Genomic DNA, 19,742 nt, shown 5'->3' on the forward strand with positions numbered 1-19,742 from the left:
AAATCTAAATTTGGCCGCTATTTTAATCTGGGAGGGAAAACAGCCAGGGTACAAAATAAAAATGTTGTAATCTGGCTAAATATGAAAAAAAAAAAGTTAAATTACAATATTTATCTATTACACATATTTTGTGTTTTAATTTGATAATATTTCTTCAACATTTTCTTTGCAGTTGCATAGGTATTACGGGTGAAAGCTACACTTTACCATCTAGTCATAGAAGAAATATATTAGTACATGTGTGGTATATTTATCATTAATGTCTATAACCTAACAGGGCATTACGTGAAGGGCAGTCATTCTCCAGTGGCTTGCTCTCACTCACTCTGAACAGGGTTAAACAGAAATCATGTAACTGCTTTAGACTTTTCCTTCTGGTCAGCAGCACTGGATCATTGTATTTGATGGTCATTATCAAAGGCTAACTCAGTGTGGACAGACTGCAGCTGCAGCAGTGTGTAGACACCGTGAGTCATCATACCCAGGTGAAGTGATGCAGGACATCCCTCCACTCATTCTGGTTTGTTATCACTGGTTTAGGTGACAGTTCACAGTAAAGGCCAAAGTGACTCTTTGGCAGGCAACCAGGAAACACCCTGGCTTCCCAGTGTGCTGTCCACCACTGATAGCATGAATGCAAAAAGAGTGTATCAACAGGCCAAAACAAAACTTTGTGATACACGAAAACAGCACTGAGCATTGCTGTGCATTTCTTTAAAAAAATGTTAGTGCTAATTACACAACTCCTACCACTACAAAAACACATGTAATATACGTATGTATCTGAATATGTACATTACACCAAAATATAATCAATAATGAATCTATAGAAAACAACAACAACAAAAAGTTGATAGAAAGATCAAATAACAGGAAATATCTGACCTCCAGGTCTCTGCTGAGTTGTTGTGGGGAAACCTGGATGTGATGTGAGACTGCTCTTTGCGTCACTGTGTCTCTCAGCTCCGCCCCACAACGTCTGCTCTGTCACATGATGTGAGTGTGATTTAATATCTGTCTGCGGGTAGATTACTGGGGCCTATCACATCACCTTCGGTGTGTAATACCACTGGCACTTGTGCAGTTCAGGTTTGACAAAAGCAAAATCTGAGTCTGAGAATAACCCCATGTGAGCCCCAATTCGACCAATGACCTTTTACATTGCACACAAAGCGTTGTATCCTAACACACGTCATGACATTGATGACATGTGATACACATGGTCGATCAATACACATCTCAGCATAAATTGTATGCTGAGATACTTGTGCACTTACTCACAAGCTTTGATACTGAGGTATAAAAAAACACTGGAGTTCATGTTTTCCTTCCTCTGACTTGCCAAATGTCTTGAGTTTGCACAGCCTGTCACTATGTATGACTACATAACATTTCACACAGGGACCAGTAACAAGTATCCTCAACTCACACTTGCAGACACCTCCAATTAGCAGATTGGTGGGTGAATGAGCCACGACTCAATGAAACTCAATATGTAATTGCAAATATTACTATGATGTAATCTAAGACAAAGTAGTTATTTTTAACAAAATATGGTGACAGACATTATTCAAGTTACTCTGTCTCATCAACTCACAGGGGACAGACACATGGAGGAGAGATTCAGTACAATACATGTGCATGAAGGTCTGGACTGAGTGTCCAAACCATGAGAGCAGCTCTAGCAGGCTGAGGGTGAAAGGTTGGAGCAGGCAGCTGCAGCTGTTGCCTTGTCTCTCGTCTCGAGTGTTCTGTGATGTTCGTTCTTGCCTTTTAGAAACTCACCCGGGCACAGAAGACCCCCTGTGGCCAATCAAATGAGGGGACCCCAAGCCCAGTCAGCCAATCGGGGCAAAGGTCTGGGTATAAATACTTAAGTCCTTCACCTGGCAGAGTTGGGCAACCCCTACATTCGTGGACAGGATCTGATCCCGGGATCTGTTACCTCTTTCTTTTCTCCTAAGCAGGTAAAAAACCAAAACCAACAAATATCTGTCAGACAGATTCCTCCATTGGTGGACTCTGGAGCCATGAAAACCTTTTCTCGTCTTGGATTCCTCTGAGGCTTTGCACAATTCTTCCTAATATGGAAACTACTAAAATCTACTTTGGTCATTCTGCTCTTAGTGCACTTTATAGCCTGAAACTTAGGTATTTTTTGTTTTGTTTTGTTTGTTTTGAAAGACTTAATGCTGTGTGTTTTGTGGATGTGGGCACCACTTGTCTGCTGATGAGGGGACAGCTGCGTTAATGGCAGTGTGGCCAAAACAGTTGTGACTATCTATCAGCTGTTGCTGGCGTTAGCAGGACAGGTTTGAGGTGACTGTGAATAGTTTAGGAGCGCTCAATGTAGTCAAGAAACCATCCACAAGCCATATACACACTTTGACCTTTCAGTGTACCAGGTGTCATCACTCTGCTGGTGCACCTTCAGCAAGTGACACAACTGCGTTTTGACCTTTGACAGTAAGAGGCATCAACCTGGAAATAGACACAGAGTGACGGCTCGGCTGGTAGTTGTAAATTTATTCCTGACCCCGCACGTCTATTCTGACTGATTCTGCAGCTGCAGCTCATTCACTCCAGCTTTGCATTTAGACATTTGTCTTTAAGTAATTGGAGTTTAGCTACTGGATCATTAAGTCCCAAGATGATGATGCATGATGCATGTTGGAGCAAGAACATACAAAAACATTCTTTCCTCTTTGGGAAACCTTTTCAGTTCACACAAAGCTTTGATGATTGAATGCTGAAGATAACTTTTTTTGTTTTTTTACTAAATGTACCACCTTGATTTTTATACATTGAAATCTTTCTGCTATTTTTACTCTCAGGAGCATAATATCAATATAAAGTATTTTGTCTCTTGAACAAAAGTAAACCTACTGCTGTATAATTGGCTGCTAAGTCAGCTTCGGTCTTAGGGTGAATACAGCAACTTCAGAAAGAGAATTAGTCGTCATAATGTAGTGAAGCTCAACGGTGGGGGGTTGCAGGCTGAGGGGAAGGAGGGAGGTAGGGAGGGGTGAGGAGGGGGGGTTGGTGGGGCCGCAGTGACACTATAAATAACATTGGCTGTGAAGGGAGGGTGCAGGTGGTGAGGCAGGGAAGACCAGAGAGAAGCATGTAGAGAGTGAGGAAGAAAGAAAGAAAGAAAGAAAGAAAGAAAGAAAGAAAGAAAGAAAGAAAGAAAGAAAGAAAGAAAGAAAGAAAGAAAGAAAGAAAGAAAAGTAGACGGACAGAATGAGGAGGTGTCTCCTCTTCACCAGAAGGCTTGTTGACAAAGCCCTTGAGAAACTTGGAGAAACACCAGACAAGGAGCATGGTACCACATCACTGTGTTGTGTTTCAGGTTGTTCTGTTACATTAGTGTGACAAATAAACTTCAAATGACTGATCAAAACATCTGCTCATTATTGAGCACAATATGGAATAATAAGTGAGTGACTATCACATTGCAGTCTCGGTGAGCGACCCACTGTAGATATAACACCTGCTCTCCTCTTTCCCTTGTCTCCTCTCAGACGGAGTAAGAATTGCAGCCATGGCAAAGAACTGCCACAACGACTACAAGATGAAGTTCTCAACGGACGATGAGTTCCCTGATCTGTCCCTGCACAACAACCACATGGCCAAGGTACAACTCCTGCTCCGTTCACGACCACACACTCAAAACACACAGATACATGGGACCAGCAGCCTGTAGCGTGACATTAGTATGATCCAGGCAGCCTCTCAGATTACTGACGCTCTGACACATGAGGCTACCTCAAAGACAGAGGTCACATGTAGCATGATTTCCCTTGCTGCTTTTAGAGGCCCTGACATTGTATAAGATACTCAGCTGCCATACAGCACACCATTAAGTCACATGGTCACTGACCTGCACCATGTGTCATCTGCTGTAGGTGCTGACCAAGGAAATCTACGGCAAGCTGAGAGGCAAATCCACCCCCAGTGGCTTCACCGTGGATGACGTCATCCAGACCGGTGTTGACAACCCCGGTAAGAGAGAGTCATCAGCATAGAGATTACACAAACAGCAAACTCTATATATCATCACATTCATCTCTAGTATATACAATATATAGTATAGTACATACATTATCACATTTACATCAGAGGATTGGCAAGTTTTCTATTTGATGTGTTCAGGAACCCCATGTGGTGTAGGAACAGAAACTCACTGTGAACAGTCTTCATGGTTGAACTAGCTCACAACATCACTGTCTTTTCTCGTCCTCTGCCTTGTGATCAGGCCACCCCTTCATCATGACCGTTGGTTGCGTTGCTGGTGATGAGGAGTCCTACGAGGTCTTCAAGGATCTGCTGGACCCCATCATCTCCGACCGTCATAGCGGCTACAAGCCCACCGACAAGCACAAGACCGACCTGAACTTCGAGAACCTGAAGGTGAGGAGAGACAATGGTGATTCAAGAAAATGAAAATGGCTCGTTGGTGAATCCACACAGCAAACTGACAGCCTTTAATTTACTGACTGTTGAGGCCACATGACTTCAAGCTTAAATTTCTCCCCAAACACTGGCTCATTCTTTAAATACATTTTATTAAAATAAACTATTAGCTCACAAAGGCACACTTAAAACACTGGATTTACTGTGCTCATATTCTCTGCTGAAACCACCAGACATGTGCTGTTAATTCTCATTTGAACGTTGTACGGTGGCCCTGAGAGCTCAACACACTGCACCTGAAGAAAAACACTTGCAAAACAATACAAAACAGGAACAAACTCGGAAACATCTTCATCACTTATAGTTTTGTAACTATAACATAGTTTTGTGTCTCCTCGAAACACTTCCATTGTGAGAATTTGCAACACATGTTGTCAACTTGATGAAGATGTTTTGTGTGTTTTGCAGGACACACCTAAAGTGGTCGATCCAGTAATAATGTGTCTGTTGTGTTTTTCTGTCCTGCCTCATTCTCTCAGGGTGGTGATGACCTGGACCCCAACTACGTGCTGTCCAGCCGTGTCCGTACCGGCCGCAGCATCAAGGGATTCACCCTGCCCCCCCACAACAGCCGTGGAGAGCGCAGAGGCATCCAGAACCTGTCCATTGAGGGTGATTATCAAACTGATGACACTAATCTGTCAATGTGACTCAGAATCACTAATTCACAAGCAACACAAATGTTTGTGACCGAGACTGACACCTCTCCTCCGTCCTTCCCCTTAGCTCTGGCCAGCCTGGAGGGTGAGTTCAAGGGAAAGTACTATCCCCTGGACGGTATGACCGACGCTGATCAGGAGAAGCTGATCGCTGACCACTTCCTGTTTGACAAGCCCGTGTCCCCCCTGCTGACCTGCGCTGGTATGGCCCGTGACTGGCCCGACGCCAGAGGCATCTGGTGAGAAACACAGACACACAGGATGGAAGTGAAACAGAAGATGTGATCACAAATGAGGTCGTCCCTGATCTGTTTTTTTTTAAAGATTTTATGTAAACACAATTGGACGGACATATCACACCAGCAAAACATAACCCCCCTCCCTCTGAGCTGAAATCTCCCAGATGGCCTCCCCAAGCCAACCTCTCACACTTTCACCATCTGTCACTGTCTCCCACGGCCCACATAGAAAATCCTCATTATTCCTGTTTCGGCTAAAAACAAGTATGTCATGAATGTGGCCACAGCTCACTAACCACAAACCCACCCTCAGTAAATCCACCACTGTGGGTCACATCACTCACATTTTCGTCTTAATACCACTCAGACTCTCTGTGGCAGATTTCTCCCCAAAAACTGCAGATTGTAATGTAACCGTGACGTATAAATACTGAGTGAAACTGAGCTGGATTTCTTCCTCTAACAGGCACAACGAAGGCAAGACCTTCCTGGTCTGGGTGAACGAGGAGGATCACCTGCGTGTCATCTCCATGCAGAAGGGAGGCAACATGAAGGAGGTCTTCAGGCGCTTCTGCGTCGGTCTGCAGAAGGTAACACACAAAACCTCCATATGGACACAAACACATGAGCATGATTCAACCAGGAACACGGGTGCAGGGGTTAAAGCCAGTTCACCAAGGCCGTAATTACCATATACATTGGGGGGGACACCCCCCCCCCCCCCCAATATTCAAATATGCTCAAAATGCCCCCCCCATATGTAAAAGTATCCCATATGTTAGTGAATTTACATTTCTGGACTATAGAGTGCACCTGCTAAATTTTAAAAGAAAATATTTAGAATAGGCCTACTTGAATATAAGTCTCAGGTTTTCATGTTGTAACATGAGATATTACACAGAAAGACAGTAGGGAATTATGCAAGTCATGTGCATTTGTTTACAACAAAGCCGGCGAAAAATCAATGATGATGTTTGTGTGTGTGTGTGCAGTCTTCTTAACTGTCATAAACTTTTCATATGAAACTCTTTCAAACTCACTTTCCTCTTTGCGGGTTTAGATTGAGGAGATCTTCAAGAAGCACAACCACGGCTTCATGTGGAACGAGCATCTGGGCTACATCCTGACCTGCCCCTCCAACCTGGGAACTGGCCTGCGCGGTGGCGTGCACGTCAAGCTGCCCAAGCTCAGCACACACGCCAAGTTCGAGGAGATCCTGACCAGGCTGCGTCTGCAGAAGCGCGGCACAGGTACTGAAATCAGAACAAAGTCACGCATCCATTTCAATGCCAGCAACAGATGAACATGTTCACAGATGGTTTGAGAGTTGTTGGGTTTACACTACAACAGTCAGCAAGCTGCAGGTTTCTCCTCCTCCTGCTGCCACTTTCTGACCGTGGATTTGTTCCTCTCCCCTTTGTTTCTGTGCAGGTGGTGTTGACACAGCCTCCGTGGGTGGCGTGTTCGATATCTCCAACGCTGACCGTCTGGGCTCCTCCGAGGTGTACCAGGTCCAGCTGGTGGTTGATGGTGTCAAGCTCATGGTTGAGATGGAGAAGAAGCTGGAGAAGGGAGAGTCCATCGATGGCATGATCCCCGCCCAGAAGTAAATAGAACAGACAACCAATGACTGAATGACTGTCTGTGTTTGTTTTTTTTTATATTACAAAAAAATGAACGGGTAGCCTTGTTGTAAAGTTATCTTACTGGTCTTGGCCACCTGGCTACTTTCTGCTTACTTCACTCCGTCAAAAGGAGGCTCAACTTTTCTCTCCACTCTTTCCTTTTCTTTCTTACCACTGTTAATCTTACTCATCTTTTACTTTCCTGCTTTTTCTTCACTATCTCTTTCTAAGCTCATGTCACTTTTATCATCGCTCTGCCCATCTTCTCTGTAACATCCTGGGATCAATCCATGCATAGTCTGGTCGTGGCTATGTATACACACCAAAATAATTTTTTTTGGTTGTAAAATATAACTTAACTGGTTAATTAAACTATGCCCCATGAAACAATCAAACCTTCTGTCTTAAGTTTTCTTTATGAGAAACACACATGGATCATTTGCAACTCAGAGCAGACTCACACTACACTCACTCATCAAACCTCATACAAAAACATGACGTCCATACATGACAAAAAATATTAAAGAGGTTGAAAGCCTTTATTTTTGTGTCACACATTATTTCCTAGGAGACATGCAGGATTGCAGGTCGATCATTTCCGCAATTTTAGCCCATAAGTTAACTTTTATTGATAACAGTGACAGCTTCAAACACACTACAACAGAACGGTAGCCTTAAAGCATGGCCCTAACTGTATCTAGAGAACAGGTTCAGAGAGTGAGGCCCAGTTGTACACAAAAAAAAAATATGCAAAAACTAGCCCTAAATCACAGCTTCACATTTTCAGACAGTGGTGGACACGTGCTGCAGCTGAAATCTCCCATGAAACAGATAAATATATCGACTTTACGGCCGTAAAGATCACAAACCTGCTGCAACATCAAACTCTTCCTTTTCCATCTTTTGTTAGATGCTGCATACTTTGAAAGTACAAGTTATAATTGCTTGGCTTTAAAGAGTTACAATGTAAGTACGACAACCTTTTGATTTTGGAGTTGTCAGTGTGGATGCAGCAGCACATGACGGATGTAGCTCAGTGGAGTGTGTGTGTTTTTTCTAGTCTTTTGTTTTGTAGTCTTGGTTGATTTGTTCTGCAATGAGGTCAGGAACAGTCAGTGTGAATCTCATCTAATTTAGTACAAATATTCACTTGGACTAAAAGGCGAACCGATTAAAATTTGGTCAAAGGTCCCTCTGACCTCTAAAACATGTTGTTGTTTTTTTTGGATGTAACTAAAGAATCGATACAGTTATATGACACAATTTAACACAGATGTTGTTCAACAGGATTAAAAAAGACAAAGTGATAGCATTTTAGATCCACAAGTCATAGGTCTACTTCGCTGTGACATCATAATGCTCTGCACAGCAGCACGCTGTAACTGAGGAGCAGAGTGGGAGATCGTGACAATATTTCCAGCAGCTTGATTTGTTTGTTGAAGACGTAAAACTGCAATGAGCTGATTCTGGTTATCAAAGAAGATGTAATAATCAAAAAGGTCATTCAAGGTCACGTTCTGGTCCTAACCCTCTGCCTCATGACTGCACATGTTGCATGCTTTTTGATTTATACACTGGCTTGATGAGGCAGGAGTTTTGTTGGTTAACAGTCATACACCTCTTACAGTAGTAACGGGATCTGATTGGTCAACAGTCGTACACCGCTCATAAATGCTGCAGCCTGATTGCTCAACAGAGGGAAACATCTACAGTTTATAAATCAAAAGTGTTGCTGAGACCCAAAAACCTGACAAAAATGTTGTGGAGACAACTAACCATGAGTATTTCAGAAATTTTGTATCTTCCAAATGTTTGGTTGATATGACTGTGGCATCAGTGGAGTCAAATGGCACCTCTGCCTGGAGACATTAAGGCAACACTCGAGTTGGTTTTACTGCGGAGATGAATGAAGCCAAGTGTCACTAGGTGCATGTAGGTGAAAGAGAGAAAGGCATTCAGAGCATCAATTATTCACTTCAGTTGGCGTTAGATGTGTGAAACAATTGGATTTTTAAAAACAATTTAATAAAAGAAAAGATTAAAATTCTGGCAGAACAGTTCACATTATGTCTCCAAGCTACACAGTTAAAAAGAAAAAAAAAGTGCTCAACGAATTTAACAACAAATCCACGATATCAAAAAGAGAAAAGGTAAATAAAACAAGGAGCCCTATTAAGTCTTAATCGCTGCTTTTTCAAGTCTTCATTCTTGGCTTTGTGGCTGTATTGCACTACGCTTGAAAGTGTATGCGATGGCATTTTAACAGGCAACACAGTATATTAATACTGTAGTGAAACCCTCCATTTACTTTACACCAGAATGAGCTACAGTAATTTGTGTGTGTGTGATCGAATTACACTGAACAAACAAAAACCATATACAGTACAGAGCTGTGGCTGCTTAGTTTGTCACTTATCATCAGGCTGGATGAAGATGTTTTTCCCAATTGTACCTGCACTGGCTTCACAGGAAGAGGATTGACGTGAGCTTTTTAATTTTTTTTTACTCTGTATGATACAATGGTGAATTACCATGACACCACATAAAACCTTGGATGCCATGCCATTTGACCATTAATCAAATATTTGCTCAGAAAATGAGTTTTTTAAGCATTTGCTGCACAGACAAATGCACGAAAACATTCGATATGTGCTAAGAAAAATCTTCTTATGGGTGAAAATGTAGTAAAATTAAATGCTGACTTCATTTACTTGAGGTGATGTTCGTTAAATAGGGTATAGGTTTCTGACTGGATGACAAAACCTGCTCTTCTAATATACAAAAGCTAAACCTGCTTAGTTTTTTTTTTTTGGTACAACAATGCTGAGTGGCTCTTCTTGTTTGCTCACAGTCGGCGGAGACATCCTGTTGTGAAATAAAATGAAAACTCTACTTTGCTCTTTAAACCATTGACATGTTTTGCTGGTGGCAGAGAACTAAACATTGGGTTAAGTTGAGAATGAGCTGACACGGTAAGGTTATCGAGGTCAACATCTCAGCTTGGGTCCTGTGTTATTAGGCAGCTCTGCTCGTCTCATAGCAACTCGTTCGCCAGCGGAGACAACATCTTATCAGAAATGGTGCAAACGAACATCAAAATCCCAACTGAGCAGTAAAATGGGCTTTGTCAATGGATGGGCAGAGAGGCTGGGGTGCTTCATTCAGTCTGTCACAAGTCTCAGCATTTCTGCATGTCTCCCTCTCGAGGCCGGAGGTCAGACTGCGCCCTCCCTCCGTGAATGTGTGACGTCTGCTTCCGAGGATGACAAACAGGTGTCAAACCTCTGCCCATTTTAAAAGCATTAAAGAAAGAAAATAAACTTAATACACAAAAAATTAAAAGATTTCTTTAAATAGCAGCTCTTTAAAAAGGAATGATGACAAATATGATACAATAGGAACAACAACATCAACAACAACAAATTATCAGTCTCCATCGTTCTCAGCAACAGCATCCTTATCAACATCAAATATGAAATCATGAAAAAAAACAACAACAACAGTCTGACTCCATGGGCTCACATCGTATGGAGGTGGTGGCGTGTTTTCAAGCAGGAGTCGTGGGTCACTGACAGCTCCAAGGTCAAGGGGTCATCATAAGTCTGCCGATGGCGGTCTATCCGTGTCTGTGCATCTGTTTGTCTGGCTGTGATCGGTGGCATCAGAGTAAGAGGGTCTTTGGCGGAGGCGAGGCATCGCTAGCCACATCAGATGAGGTGAAGCCCAGGGAGGAAGAGGAGGAGGGGATGCGTCTGCCTCATCATTCCTCCTCCTCCTCCTCATCCCTCCTCATTCATTAACCTGTCCTCTCCGTCGTCCATCTGCCCCGCCTCCTGTCGCCCTCAGAGCTCCAGCTCCTTGGACACTTTGGTGGCGATGTCTCTAAAGGCTAACGGTGCCCCCCACAGGCGCTTGAACTTCACACCGCTGCTCTGGCCCAGCCCGCTGGGCAGCTGGCAGACCTCGGCCTCGAAGGCCACCCGGGCTCCGGCTGCTCCGTGGGTGCAGGACAGGAGGAAAGGCCCGGCCAGATGGACCTGGCAGCCACAGCCCTGTGCCGCCTCACGCAGCGCTAGCACCACCTCGGCCGGGTCGCGAGGGCTCCGCACCCTCACATCCCAGCCGCATCGGGGGGTCCGGGGCTCGGCCGCTTTCTGATGCCCAGATAGATGGCGACTGGAAGAGGAAAGATAAGGGGGTGAGGGAGGGAGAGAGGGAGAGAGGGAGGGATGCAGATGGGGGAAGAACCCGGAAATGTATGAAGGTTTGAAGCAGAAGGGACAAAGTGGGGTTGATATGGGATGTTTGTATGAGGAGGGGGTCAGAGGTTGAAGTAGAGGGTGAGATCAGATATGAATGTAGGAGGACGAACAAACACATTTAAGGGCAAAGGAGTTAATGTATTGAGTGTTTGAGTGAGGTAGATGTGTGAATAGACAGGCAAGTGAATGGTTGTGTGAATGAATAAATGAATGAATGAATGAATGAATGAATGGTCAGGGAAAGGGGAGAAGAACAAAAAAACAGTTAAAACAGATCAATGGATGCAGACATTTTGCTACCTAGGTTACAGTCAACACAGGAAAATGTGTATTTTCTAGTCAACAACATGTCGTCTTTCACACGGTGGATGTACAAAAAAACAACAGAGGAATAAGGCAATCACTCCTACCTGAAATGTATTATTCATGTGGGGGTTCAGGGGCATGCTGGGATTGATTATATTTTATAAACAGTGATGGCTGTTTATGAAAATGTGTGCAATTGATAGCACACCATACAAATACATTTTAACACTTTGCTTTGGAGCACAATAACAACTATATAATTAAAATACTGTAATTTATTTTCTTTTTTTTTCCCATTTCAATCAAACATCACAGGATCATCTACCACAAGGAGCCACGCTCAGCATCTAGGGCCACACCACAGTCTGTAGGTCAGTGTTAACACTGGTGCTACTGGTTTACCTGCTGTTTTTAGCCTGAGACTGACACTGGGTTGGAACAGCTGAGGCTGAGAGGAAGTATGTAACACCTTTAGTAACATACTGATAAGACTGATGAGACTAAAATAAAACAGTATAAATACAGTTAGAGCAGAAGGGATCAATGCAACTTGTATATTGAAGGTTTCAGTTGTTGACTTGAAGACTTGAAAATGCTCTTTCAGAAAATGTTTTAGCCTTTAACCCAGAGCTAAAACAAGTCACTGGTCACTGATGGTGATTCAAAGCTAAAATGGTTGTGTTGCAGTCATATTAGATCAAAACTCAAAGGCACAAAGTGTTGCAAAAATAATGATGATGTTAGATACTTGGTTTCCTTTGAGCTGCTGTGGTTGTTTTACAACCAAGGAGTGAAAAGCAATTATTTTGTCAGCAGAGCAATAAAGCCATGGCCTCAAATAAATGATACGAAAAAGCAACAATATCAAAGTCAATATCAATCATTAGCGCTTGTCTGCTGCTATATACAGATACAGAATGAATATAGGTCAGGTGGTTATTGATGTTTGGGTTTCAAAGTATTTATTTATAGCAATTACAAGTTTTTTCTATGTTGAACAGTAATTAGTTCCTAATCATAAATGTATCATACATTAAAATAGATAAAATGTATGTATAAAGAGTTCATTTTCTTCAGAGATTTAATGGGAATAATATTCTTATGGACGACACACACAATGTGTCATTCAGGTTTAGACAGAAGGCCTTTAGCATCCTCTCAGAAGATGCTAAACTGATTGTGATTGATTGTGACCTCAGGTTGATTCTACAGGTATTATTGTAACACATACATAAACTACCAATATTGATGAGAGAACTGTGTATATTGATGAGAGAACTGTGTTCTTAAAAAGATAGTACAGAAGAAATTGAGGGAGAATGGTCAATATTATGGTGTCACTGTTTTAGTTATCGCAAATTTGACCGTGTCTTGTTATTATTGGCCAACACATACACAGACGCTGATATACAGTAGGTGTCAGTTTCTATAGTGATGATACTGTGGTTGGTCTGGTGGTTGAAAGAGTGTAAATGATTACTCACCTTGTGACCGGAGATCTGCTGATTCTCTCAGGTTCGTCTGTGACCCTCAAGAAGAAGACAACGTATCTGTTAGGAATCAATCGGCCAATCGTGTTCTCACACCGACCCCTCTTCCCCTCAACACCCCACCCCCCACTTCTGGTTTTAATGCGACAATCAGCAGCACAGCTTTATCAGTCCACGTCAACGACACAGAACATGACAACTCATCCTCAAACCACAGATGGATCATCACCAGCCTACACTCACTACAACTGGATGGTTCTGAAACAACAACAACATGTCAGAGTCGCCACGGAAACAAAAGGAGACGGAGAAAACAGACGCACAGTGAGTGAACCCAGAGCAAACTGTCAGGGATCAACAGACAGCAGATACAGTGTGTGTGTGTTGCAGTGAGTGACACAAACACAAATCTGATGCAGGGAAAACCACAAATGGATGAAGTAAAACACAACAGCTCCATTCATCTGCTGATTTTTTTCTACATTGATTCATCATTGCATAATATTGGACTCACAGTGATATAACTGAATTGTTCTGCTCTGACTGAGGGATAACTAGTTTGTGATCAAATAAGACGTCGGACACCAGAGGAGAGGTATGGCTGATGCTAACTTCAGTTCAAACAGCCTGTTGGCCTGGTACAGTTTGACCAATGCTTGTTTCCTACTTTCACTACAACAACTCCCACAGCACACTCATTCAGTCAGCACCGATGCTGCTAATGTTGCCAACAATATGTCAATCTGGTATTTCAGCTTTATTTTTAATACATAATACAAATCTTTAATTGAATTACAGTTTGATGAGGAGAAAATTAATTGAACAGATTTTAGCATCGGGCTACAACATAAGAAAATGTGAAAAGAGTGAACTGTAAGTCATGAGGGATCCTCCCTTTTGTCCTGCTACGACTGGGATGCAGAAGTTTGAAGCTGATCATTGCACTTCCCTTTCATCCCCACCAGAGGTGGCTGTTGCCATTTCCTGTGAGTACACTGCTGACTTTTTCCCCACCAACCTGGCAACAGGGGGTGGCCTGGAGAGGCTAGCAGTGAGATTTCATTGACAGATTTTTTTTTCTTTTTGCTGAAAATAAAATCTACTGTAACACGGGCCTGGATCCGACTCAGGAGCTGCTACAGTGAAGTGGTTTTAATCAGATCTAATTACATTGTAAGACTACGTGTCTAGGTTTTTTCGCTGCGTCACTTCACAGCACAGGGAGAGGTCTAATGCTGCTAATCCATACAGATCACCAGAGATATGCATCAGCATTTATGAATGAATGGCAACATGATAATCATTTTGGAGGGGAATTCCTGCTGGATTAAGACCACTGAACCTTAGTCCTGACGGGAGGATTTGACTTTTAACACCATTATATTGTTGAATTTAAAAAACACAGAGGTTGGTGTATAAATGTTTAGCTAAATAATTTACATTTTGTAATCTGATCTCTTATCAATCCACACCTTAAACCTGTTGTACAGTAGTAATTATGTAAATGGTTTTTAATTGTCCCATCTAGAGCCTTCCTAGTCTGCATCCCTCAGAAACAAGGTGCCGCGTTTGGCAAGACAAGTGCCACCACACTGAAGATGGACAACTAACAGTGGGACAAATCAGCCCAGGTGTTTTGTAAATGAAGAGTAAGGAGTGACAGGCTGGACAGACTCTTATGCTCTGAGCCAGAGACTGTCTATAAACTGTGCAGTGTGTGTGGCAGACTGTGAGATCTGTATGAAGGCTGAGAGCTGACGGCCGAGACAGAAGAGCAGAGAAAGAACAGAGGAAGACATGAAAGCAGAGACAAGACAGAGGGTGAGAGACAGACGGAGAAGCTATAGCAGCAGTGTAACAGAACAATCGGTGTGCATCTTGAGGGAGCGCTGTGTAAGATCCCTGTTTCAGAGAAGGATAAATCCCAGTTACATAACTAATCCTGATTTAAAACAGCAGTGACGCTGGGTCAGTCAGTCAGGATGACTGGCGCGGGCTGAGATGCTTCACAAGCATCTGCTCCTGCAAAGGGCCCAGACGTACGCCAGGTACCTTTAAGGTTACAAGTTTGAGGCTGAGCTAGTGGAGTTATGCCAAGTTTGTGATAAAGTCAGTTTACTACTTACTTTACTGTTCCCCATCATATCCCTGCTCTTCACCCTGTGACAACCAACCTACCTACAAATATTAATTAAAAAGGAATTGTGATATTGAATTTATTGTTTTAAGTTTTTTTAAAGGACAAAATAAATCTCAAATGTGAATATTTGCTCCCCCACCAATATTTCTATGATTATAACTAAATACCCAAATATTTTTTGGGTTTTAGACTGAAAAAAGTCATTTGAGGATGTCCCCTTGGACTCTGATGGGCAATTTTGGACGATTGATAAAAAAAAAAAGTGACAGATTAACTGATAATTAACTCATTATAGCTGCCGCCCTGGTAATTGTAGCGCATTAAATTATTTTATGATTATAATTCTTCATTGTTCTGTCTCCACATTCCCTTCAGCTAATCCTACTTCAGTCATCAATTTCCTGCCTTTCTCAGTACCACATTTCAGAACAGGCCTCACCAGAAAACCTGTCTCATCTTCTGCTTGACTCTGCTCTTTGTTATTATATAAACCTTAGTGTCTCGGGCACATATTTCTCCTTTGTTTAATGTTTTAAGCATCATTTTTCTCTGATTCAACTCGAAAAACTACATGTGCTTTTAAAGTATTTAGATCATGCATTTTCTAATATTGATAATTTTAAATCATACACGCAAACTAAACTACACAACCACTGCTTCATTTTAACGGTGAAAGATGAGTTGTTTACTCTCCTCCTCTGTCTTCATCACTACTCTTCATCCTTTACCTCCGCCTGTGTCTTGTATAAAACCCCAATAAAGCCCCATCCCCCTCTCCTGAGAGCCCGCAGCCCTGCTGCAGGACTGCTGATTTGTTAACAGCATGGACAAACATGTGGTGGTGATTACATGACTCAGACTAGTACAGCTGAGCTGCAGTAAATGCACATACTCAAGGGAACACACACAAACAGACACACATCTTCACAGAGCGGTTTGTTCTAAAAGAAGTTGTGTGACTCCAAGTCAACGTCTGTGTGGCTGCTGATTTCTACTGTAGCTACATGATGAACTAATAGGGACCTGCCCCAGGCTGATTATACCTTAACGCTAACATCACTAAAACAGGAGAAACCAACTTCTCAAAAATAACAACAAAACAAGTCCACTTCCTGTTGTTCCAGAAAACAAACACTGTTTGTGATGGACTTTGTTGGAAGCAGGTGATGGTGCTGTGCCACCTACAGCCTCTAATGAGTGCTACAGCATGAAGCCCAGCCAGCAGAGACACAAGTCGTCCAGACAGACACACACACAGACACACATTCAGGCAGGCAACTGCTGGTCAGAGGTCTAGTAACACAAACATGATGTTTAGAGATAAGGCTGCTCTAGAGGAAGAAACAAACTGTGTAAATTCAGCGACACTTATATAGACTTTTTTTTTTTGTAAGAATTAAAATGAGTCTGAATCAGATGCATGCTTTCAACTCAGGGCTCCAGACTACCCCTAAATGGGTGTGTGCAAGTAAATTTGTCATCTACTTGCGCATGTGCAACCAGTAAATTTGCTGGGGTTTTTTTTTTTAACATGGGTAAAATGTGGAAGGGGCGACTGAAAATATCTGGTATCTGTCATTCCAGGTGACAGGCTATTGTGTGTGAGGATCATGAATGTAAAGGAAATGTGAATATTTGCTTCGCAAGTCGATTTACGAGTCAGTCAGGGGCCACTGTGCTCCTGGTAAAAAAAAAGTTAGTCTGGAGAACCTGCTTGGACTTCTCAGGATCCTGAATGTAAGTCTTATCAAAATGCTTATTTTTTCCTGAGTCCAACTCATCTTTGTTATCACTGCTGACATAAGACATACATTTGTACCACTGGTGGAGCCGAGGTCAGGGTGTGAGCAGCAGCTACACCAGCTACAAATAAAACTACCGCACATAGAATAACTTTCCACCATTAGAAGACTCTTATTTACACCGAGATAACCCGTTCAACCTACATGGGTAACTGTGATTGGACTGATTTGAGGCCATATTGGAATTCGTAACAACTCTGTATCAATATGATAAAGTGAACTGTATCTTCTTCACTGGATTATCCAGAATCGGGTTTTAAACAGTTTCTCAATTTAACCTCCAGGAAACTTAAATCTACTGTGATAGAAAACTGCATCTATTAATATGGTGATCATTGTTTTCTAAATCTGAGTCTCTTCTTAATGGAACATATATCTACAGAGGAACTCCTTTGACTTGACTCTGTGTGTCCAGAGAAACAAAGTTTTCCACTTCATTGCTCAGTTTTCCTGAGGCCAGAAACCTGCAGGCTGAATTAAACTCAACCACTGATTAAATTCCTGCCTGTAAAGTAGCTTCACCTCGGATACATGTTTGTATAACTAAACCTGCCACAGACACGGTGGAGGGGATGACAGTGCACTGGCAGGCAGGCAGAGAGACAGACAGACAGACAGAAGCAGCCAGAAAACATGGGAAAGGAAGACTTACTAACTGTTTTTGTCCCCTGTGGGAGTGTGCAGCCCGACATGGACTTGTTTGAGCTCTGACGTTTAGTAGGGTCAAGAGTGACCCTAGGAGCAGAGAGAGGAAGAAGAGAAGGAGATGAAGAGAGTATGGGAGGAATGGAAAAAAAGGAAAAATAACAGCAGAGAGTCAGACATTGAATGAAAGAGAAGTGAGGAGGGGGAGTGGGGGGGACAGACAGTGAGAAGCACGGAGAGAAGGCAGAGAAGTACAAATCAAACTGTGTGTACTGTAGTTGAGGAGAGAGAAGGGGAAAACAACTGGCAGGTGACTGGCAAGGGAAAGCAAAACTCGTTAAACTCGAACCAAACAATCAAACGAACAAACAAACAGATAAAGCAACAATAAGCAGCCAAGAAGAACTGACTGTGAAAGACAAAGAGTGAGTCCGCCTGATCAGCAGACCTGGGTCCAATAGGTTCGTCAGAGTAGTGACTCATAACTGGATATGAACAATACTAATACTAACTAAACTAAACTAAACAGACCGTCCTGCAGCATAGATGATGACAGGTAACTGGTTAAGAGAGAGGGACATTAGAGGTGGCCATATTTGTTGCCTTTAAATACTATTAGAATCAAAGGGGGACAAGATGGAAAACATACCTAAACCAGCAGCATCACTGGTTTGTATCAGAAGGACACAATATACAGTGGAGAAAATAAGTATTTGATCCCCTGGTGATTTTGTAAGTTTTAACAACAAAAAAATGTTATCATATTATGGTTATAAATTATTTTACATTTGACCAAGTGAAATATGGGCAAAAATCATCAGGGGATCAAATACTTATTTTCCCCACTGTAAGTACATTTAGTGGTTTTGTTTTCTAATCTTTAAAACGGCTTCGAATGCGCCTTACATTGTTATTTACTATTTCAAAAGAGCCTTTATCCTCCCAGGAGGAAGGCGCAGAGAGATTTTCAAAGACAAATGCTGTAGGATGCAGGTGGTAATGGGAGGAAGTCCTACAGCTGTTGGTAGGTGTGGGACTGGGGAAAAAACAAACACACGCACACAAGATGTCTAATTTAAGTCAGAAAAACAAACAGTGAGAAAAACGTTTGAACTCTGAACTATTAGACCCAGGTCTGAGACTCAGAAGGACGAGGCCTGAAGCCCTCTGAGAAGCTGTATTATTAGAGAAGGAAGGCTGGTAGGTTAGTACTTGTTAAGGGAGAGACGGTGAGAGGCAGCAAGATTAGCTAAATGACCTTCATGTACACGTTTACAGCAAAAGTGCTACACTGTTCAGTTACAAGCCTTTAAACATACAGTCTGCTGTCACGTCACCACACTGGGATGATTTATTTCTTAGAACAACACATTGACTCTCTTCCTGTTCCTACTTATGTCCCCTCTAGGAGAAACAAATCTAATTTATTTTTGTTCTTAACAGTTGAGGCCATATACAAACTTCCCACTTCCCTTCCCCTTCTCACTCTCCCAGCTTCTCCCCTTACCTGCGGGTCAACTTGGAGGTGAGTTTGCTCAGCAGGTTGCTCGTGGCCCGGGTCCTGGCATGGGGCAACGGGCTGGCATCGTGGGACGGTGTCGGGGAAGCCGGGGGAGCGTGGGATGGAGGCCGACGGTCTCTGATCTGCCCTCCGTGGAAAGTGCTCCTCACCGTGGAGCCTCTGGAGAGGCGGGAGGAGGGCGTGGAGGACGAAGAGGAGGCACCGGAAGCGCCGGCGATGCTGTGGGTGGAGGGCGAGGCGGGGGGAAGGCGGTGGGATAAGGTACTGGAGGGAGGAAGGAGCAAAGGAGGAAAATCGAGAGATAATAGTTGGTAAAAAATCATTTCAATTGGTAAATACTGCATAAGAATCACATATGCATGAAATTATAGACAATTCTGCCTTAATATCACAGAATTATCCTGTTACATAATCCACTGCTGATTCATTATGCCTCATTATCCCTTAATGATGGATGACAGGATTTTTGACCCAATAAGTCGTCTGTGCTACATGAGTCAGCAAAGATGATTCAGATTTTTTTTGTGTCAGTTTTAGACGTACAAATGATTTCTGTTGTCTTCTCACTTCCACACT

At 42.7% G+C, this 19,742-nt stretch overlaps 2 protein-coding genes across 3 annotated transcripts in view; one reads left to right on the forward strand and one right to left on the reverse strand.

Moving 5' to 3' along the window:
- The first annotated feature begins 1,668 nt into the window (after positions 1-1,668).
- ckmb (creatine kinase, muscle b) lies at positions 1,669-7,394 on the forward strand. The gene is made up of 9 exons (XM_083985045.1): positions 1,669-1,967; positions 3,525-3,637; positions 3,909-4,005; positions 4,259-4,413; positions 4,956-5,088; positions 5,203-5,374; positions 5,841-5,964; positions 6,435-6,624; positions 6,806-7,394. Exons 2-9 carry the CDS (start codon positions 3,545-3,547, stop codon positions 6,982-6,984), a joined length of 1,143 nt encoding a protein of 380 aa, XP_083841171.1. The 5' UTR covers positions 1,669-1,967; positions 3,525-3,544; the 3' UTR covers positions 6,985-7,394.
- Positions 7,395-7,970: 576 nt separating this feature from the next.
- Positions 7,971-19,742, reverse strand: part of mark4b (MAP/microtubule affinity-regulating kinase 4b) — a 57,421-nt gene continuing 45,649 nt past the window's right edge. The window contains exons 15-17 of one of the 2 annotated variants that reach the window (XM_083985042.1): positions 19,152-19,430; positions 13,052-13,096; positions 7,971-11,175 (exon numbers count right to left, since the gene is read on the reverse strand). In XM_083985042.1, coding sequence (XP_083841168.1) covers positions 10,842-11,175; positions 13,052-13,096; positions 19,152-19,430 — 658 coding nt within the window. In that variant the 3' untranslated portion in view covers positions 7,971-10,841. The remainder of the gene's footprint in view (positions 11,176-13,051; positions 13,097-19,151; positions 19,431-19,742) is intronic. The other variant, XM_083985043.1, reaches the window with a different exon arrangement.

Source organism: Trachurus trachurus (genome assembly GCF_905171665.1).
Source record: "Trachurus trachurus genome assembly, chromosome: 13".
Lineage (NCBI taxonomy): Eukaryota > Metazoa > Chordata > Actinopteri > Carangiformes > Carangidae > Trachurus > Trachurus trachurus.